Source organism: Zeus faber, assembly GCF_960531495.2.
Source record: "Zeus faber genome assembly, chromosome: 16".
NCBI lineage: Eukaryota > Metazoa > Chordata > Actinopteri > Zeiformes > Zeidae > Zeus > Zeus faber.
The window spans coordinates 24,522,949-24,529,072 of record NC_137202.1 but is presented as its reverse complement, the minus strand read 5'-3'; the positions used below and the strand labels follow the sequence as shown (position 1 = coordinate 24,529,072).

General features: G+C 38.8%; 1 protein-coding gene across 1 annotated transcript; it reads left to right on the top strand.

The window, feature by feature from the left end:
• The first annotated feature begins 2,143 nt into the window (after positions 1-2,143).
• pcbd1 (pterin-4 alpha-carbinolamine dehydratase/dimerization cofactor of hepatocyte nuclear factor 1 alpha) lies at positions 2,144-5,238 on the top strand. Its single transcript, XM_080017253.1, has 4 exons — positions 2,144-2,485; positions 3,788-3,919; positions 4,032-4,112; positions 4,717-5,238. The coding sequence occupies exons 1-4, from the start codon at positions 2,483-2,485 to the stop codon at positions 4,807-4,809; spliced, it is 309 nt and encodes a 102-aa protein (XP_079873379.1). The 5' UTR covers positions 2,144-2,482; the 3' UTR covers positions 4,810-5,238.
• Positions 5,239-6,124: the final 886 nt, after the last annotated feature.

Below are 6,124 nucleotides of genomic sequence, written 5' to 3'. Positions count from 1 at the left end.
AAAGAAAAATGAGGGGATTAATGATGAGGAAATAATGTGAAATAATAAGAATAAGGAGTACAGTGTTGAATTAATGTTAGAGAATGTTTGAGAAAATAAAATGAGGACCCCCTCACATATGTCCTAAAATTTGATATTAGGCTCTTCTATGTGTGAAAAAAATAAACATAAATCAAGGGAAATGTATTTGAAATATTTGTATTGCGCCATTTCAAAATACAGAATATAAAAACATATTCAATGTGTAAACAGAGATACTTATGTATGTATATACTGTATAGGAAATATATATTTCTCACACTTACAAGATGTATCCCTTTCGAAGGACACAAAAAAATAAAAAATAATTAAAAGAAAAAAAATGTAGAAAGGTTTTGTTTTTTTTTTTCCTCCAAAAACTTTTCACAGACCTCCTGGCCAGGTGCCACAGACCCCTGGGGGCCACTTTGAAAATCATCGATTAAGTGCATCAACTTGCCAACAGAACGAAAAGGGACTTGTTTGTTTGTTTGACCTAAATTTTGGGGAGAGGGAGAGGGATTCTAACAGGGTATTCAGGGCAGCGGAGCAGTGTTGTCGTTTCCCTGTTCGTTCAGACGTTTCGCTGTGATTACTTTGCACAACCTCTGTTCCACATCACACCGACCAGCTCATTTCCCTGTGTGCTCTCTGTGACGGCTGAGTTCATCGCAGGGCTAATCGCCGAAGCCTCATCCTTTTGTTTAATGGAAAACCATTCAATTAACACAGGGGTTCCCAAACAATTTTTATGGCAAGGTCCTTTGGAAGACTAAGCTCTGGCTTAGTGATTAAAGTAAAGTATTTTTCTACTTCATTTCAGTTTTAGTGTCCCTGCGCATGGTTACTATTGGTTTTTTTTGGTGTTACGTGCCAGGCAGAGGCAAAGTGTGTGTGTGTGTGTGTTTTCCTCCCACCACTAGTGGAGACTTAAAACTGTATTTATTTTTATATATATATATATACACACACACACACAGTGTGTATATATATATATATATATATATATATATATATATATATATATATATATATATATACACATATACACATATATATATACACATATACACATATATATATATATATATATATATATATATATATATATATATATATACATACACACATATATATATATATACACACATACACACACACACACACACACACACATACATACATACATACACACACACACACACACACACACACACAGTATATATATATATATATATATATATATATATATATATATATATATATATATATATATATATATATATATATATATTTGTTTATTTTTAATTTTTTTTAAGGTTAAAATTCCAGGAAAATAAAAGCCAGAGAGGACAGGAAAAGGAAAAGAAGGAAAAACACGGGAAAATCCAAAGAAAAATGTGAGGGTTGACAGCTACACATTTCTTACACAGAACTTGGTTCTCTTTGCAACAGTGGCAATAATATCACAGCAAACAATAATATCACAGCAAACAACAATACCACAGCAAACAATAATACCACAGTAAACAGCAAACAATAATTCTCCAGCAAACAACAATACCACAGCAAACAATAATTCCACAGCAAACAATAATACCATAGTAAACAGGAAACAATAATACCACAACAAACAATAATTCCACTGCAAACAATAATACTACAGCAAACACTAATACCACAGCAAACAATAATACCACAGCAAACAGTAATTCCACAGCAAACAATAATATCACAGCAAACAGCAAACAATAATACCACAGCAAACAATAATACCACAGCAAACAGCAAACAATAATACCACTTGGAAACGCCCAGCAGGGAAAGTTGAAAAGTTTTCTACTGCCACTTTAAATAGTGTACGACCCCATGAAAATAAGAATTGTTGTGTTGGAGTGATCTTAGAATGAGCTGTTTTTATCTACCTATGGAGTCAAAGGGGTCTCGGAGAAAGGCCTGCCACTGGACCCTTCTCCGGGGAGCGGGTACGCTTCAGGGAGGCCGCCATGTTGCACCACCATGTTTCTTCTACAGTAGCCCAGAAGGGGCAAACCAGACCCTGGCAGAGACACTTCTAGAGTGGGTCCTTCGCCTTTTAATCGCGAGTTCGCGGCCACCGCCTCTCCCACGGACGCCGCCAATTGCGCCGACGCCTGCAACCTCGCTTCAAAATGCCGCAAAATGCTGCAACCTCGCTTCAAAATGCCGCTCCATTATACACACTGCACCTTTAACCAGCGCGGGGAGGGTTGCGATCCTTATCAGCCGCGCTGACGGCACGGCGGGTGTTCCGTTCAGGCTTCCGCGGGGGCAGCTAAGCGGGACCTGCGGCTCTGCTTGTTTCAGATGAACTGGGCTAGCACTAGCACTAGCACTAGCACTAGCACTTGCACTAGCACTAGTACCAGCACCAGCGCCAGCGCCAGCAAAGCGACTCAGACTCCGGCGTGAAAATACAGCAAACATGGTGAGTACAAAACATGTTAATTTCCAGAGAGAACCGGCGAAAAAATATATGCCCATTATATTTATATATATATATATATATAAATGAAACCGCCGCGGTTCACTTGCTGACACACCTGTGCACATCTGTTTCACACTGATAACCACTGGATAAGAAAACAAAACACTCAAATCACCTAAACAATTAGGCAACATTTTAACATTTTATATTTAATACCATTTATATATATATATATATATATATATATATATATAATTTATTTTATTTTTAATTTTTAAAGACAATACATTCACGCAATGTCTGACATTTAATAAATGCCATACGTCATCGGGATGACAAAGTATATTGAACATGAACGGTGCCTCTTTGAATGGAGATATGGTTCCATTGAGGATGACGGGAGGGTTTTGTTTAAGCCTCCCCTCATTGTCTGCCCCAAATCTGCCGACGCTTGACAGATACAGGCGATTAGACTGTTGCTAGGATACCTGGTGACGTCACGGCTTCGTTATCAGAGAGGGACCAGGCGCTGGTTGAGACATGTGTTTGCTTAATGTGTCTCTGTGTCCCTTTTAAAATAAAGAATCACTGCTGCTGCAAAAAGTAAAAATAAACGCACAAAAAAAACACCCTGTTTGTTGTTCAGTCACCTGTGCAGATGATGTATGACGTGTCAAATGCACCCACAGCGGTGTGACGTGTTGAAAATTGCGCTTTGTTGACAAAAGGGCAGAATTGAGTTTAAATTGAGTTCTTACCGGGTCCTCGAGTAGCTTGAATCTCATCCTTGAAAGGGCCTGGGGGGGTCATTGAAAACCTGTGATTTGTTTTTCAAATCATATCGCAATAAACATTTTCCAGAATCGCTTTTATCACATCTATGATGCTGGGGAAGTACGTTTAATCCAGCGTTTAAAGACACTTATAATAATAGAATGACACTAAGATTGTATCGTGTTTTAATGACTAAAGATCACATTGAAAATGTATATTTATCCTTAAAAATGTTGCTTAACATGGTACTTGAAAGTCCTTGACTTTCATTTTAAAATGCCAGAATGAACTGTTTCAAATCATCTGAGACCATGTCATGTGTTGAAGATTAGGAATTAGGAGGAAAAGACCAAATGGGAGGAACACACACACACACACACACACACACACACACACACACACACACACACACAGAGGAATGCAGCCTATCATTGATTCCAGATGGGCTCCTCTGCAGCCAATCCGTGTTTGTGTTTGTGAAACTGCCCCTTTTCCCTGATGGCAGCCCTGTTTCCTCCGTCCATTCAGGCTTCGAAAATCCAGAGTTTGACGGAGGAGGAGCGGGCGCACCTCCTCCCGCTGCTCCGCAACGCTCAGTGGGTGGAAGTCGTGGGGAGGGACGCCATTTACAAAGAGTTTCTTTTCAAAGACTTCAATCAGGTGTCTTAACACACCACATCTCAGTGCACGTGTATCAGACTGGTGTCCTGATGATTATGTGCGGTGTGATTACTTGACCGCATTTTTATTTTCATTTTTTTGTTTTTATCAGGCTTTTGGCTTCATGTCCCGGGTGGCTCTACAAGCTGAAAAGATGGACCATCATCCAGAGTGGTTCAATGTCTACAATAAGGTACACGGCGGAAATATACCTTGCCTCACGAGATGTCAAATGCTCAGAATATGCTGCAAAGTAAAAAAACAAAGAAAAGTCCAATCCCTGAGTTTTTCATGTGGGTTAAATTAACATCACCGCCACTTTGGCTACTCATCAGCTTGGCTTTTTGTTAACTCGTTTGAGTCTTAGCATGATGAATTTTTATTTTTTGTAAAAGTTCATTCATTTTGGGAGTTTTGCGCCTTAAAAGTCAAACTGGCGGTGCAGCTGTGTTTTAGACAGTGAAAAGGCCTTTGAAAAGGCTTTTACGGTTGCACTGCCTGACTTTTTTTTTTTTTAAACAAATGATCTCAGTTCTTTCAACTTAATAGACATGTGAATAAAATCTTTTTTTTTTACAAAATAAATAATGCATGTATCTCAATTATATTTTTCCTGTGCCCCCCCCTTGCAATTCCTCCACATTCCTCCGATGCCTCACAGTTTGAATATCACTTTAAGCCAGTTGAAATGATGGAAGACCCCAAATGTGTGCTCCAAAAATGTATTCATGAAAAAAGTTCTCTCCCGCTGGGACGTACTGTAATATTGCATCCTCACGTAATGTCCTTCCACACAGGTCCAGATCACGCTCAGCACACACGATTGCGGCGCCCTCTCCCAGCGCGACATCACGTTGGCCACTTTTATCGACCAGGCGTCGCTTCTGTGAGCGGGGCCGCGCCTCCTCCGTGCCGCGCCTCCTTCCCTCCACTAAGACACCAAGAACCAAGGGGCCTGAGCTAACCGAAACCAAAAGTGCGTGGAGTAGTTACTTAAAAGTCACGGGGGCAAACCAAAGATAAGAGTCCGTGTGATGAAATGAAAATGTTGTCGGGTGTATTTCCAGTGAAATGTGACAGAGGTGTTTTTGTTTTAATTTTCATCAAAAGTTTTAAGACAAAAGTAACTGCGCTTTAAAGAAAGACTGACGCCTGGAGAGGATCTGTCAGAAGTTCCAAAAATGATTCCCTGTGCAACCGTTCCATTCCCACCGATAAACATTTATAATGCCAGATGAGTGCCTTTCTTTTGATGTGTGAATGCTCCCAATGTTTGTTTAAACCTTTCGTTTCAAGTGTTGTAAGTAAAATAAAATAAATCCTCAACAAAACTTGACTTAATCGTCTTCTTAGCAAAAAAGTAAAGAATCGGCAACAAGAAAGAGTTTGCACTTTGACCTCATCGGACACAACGCGAAAACCTCAGAGCAACTGAATATTAATTTCTAAATGTTTAACATGAATAAAGATGGCCAATTAAGCTGGTAAAATTTCGATAACGACAACCAGAGAAGCCAGTTAATAAAACAGAGTTCATTCTGGATTCGCAAAATTAGCTTCAAGGACTTCCAAGTACTTTTTCAAGCACCATTTTTTTCCGAATCAAACGTGCAGTGTGTAGAATTTACCAAACTGAACTGACAGAAATGGGATTAAATATAAGTATCTTTTAATTAGTATATAATCCCATGAAAAAAATAAAATCGCTGTGTTGGCATTACCTTAGAATGAGCCATGTTTATCGACGTAGGGAGCGGGTACGCGTCACGGAGACCGCCATGTTGCACCGCCATGTTTTTTTCTACAGTAGCCTCGAAGGGACAAACCTAAGGACTTCACGCAAAACAAATGTTTTAAATTTGATCTTTATTGATTAAAATATAATCTTAGTCATATATATATATATATATATATATATATATATATATATAAATTTCTCATCTATTATTGTTTTATTGTCTAAGTGTTCATTTCCAACCATGCTGAATTAAATGTACATTTCCCTGGCATCAGTCGTAAAAGCGATTCTGGAAACATTTCGCAAACGTTACAATTTGAATAACAAAACCACGTGGAATATCACAGCTTTTCAATTATTGCGTTGTTTTTTTCCCCCAAGGACCTTTCAAACACTTCTGCATAAAGGGGGCTATTTTCAAGGTATTGCAGTACTTACATTTTTTTGAGGACAAAACTCAAGCACCT

Excerpts from the sequence above, each read along its gene's own strand:
- pcbd1 (XM_080017253.1), top strand. Across the intron at positions 3,920-4,031 it reads TTTTCAAAGACTTCAATCAG|GCTTTTGGCTTCATGTCCCG; the intron begins GTGTCTTAACAC and ends TGTTTTTATCAG. Across the intron at positions 4,113-4,716 it reads GGTTCAATGTCTACAATAAG|GTCCAGATCACGCTCAGCAC; the intron begins GTACACGGCGGA and ends CCTTCCACACAG.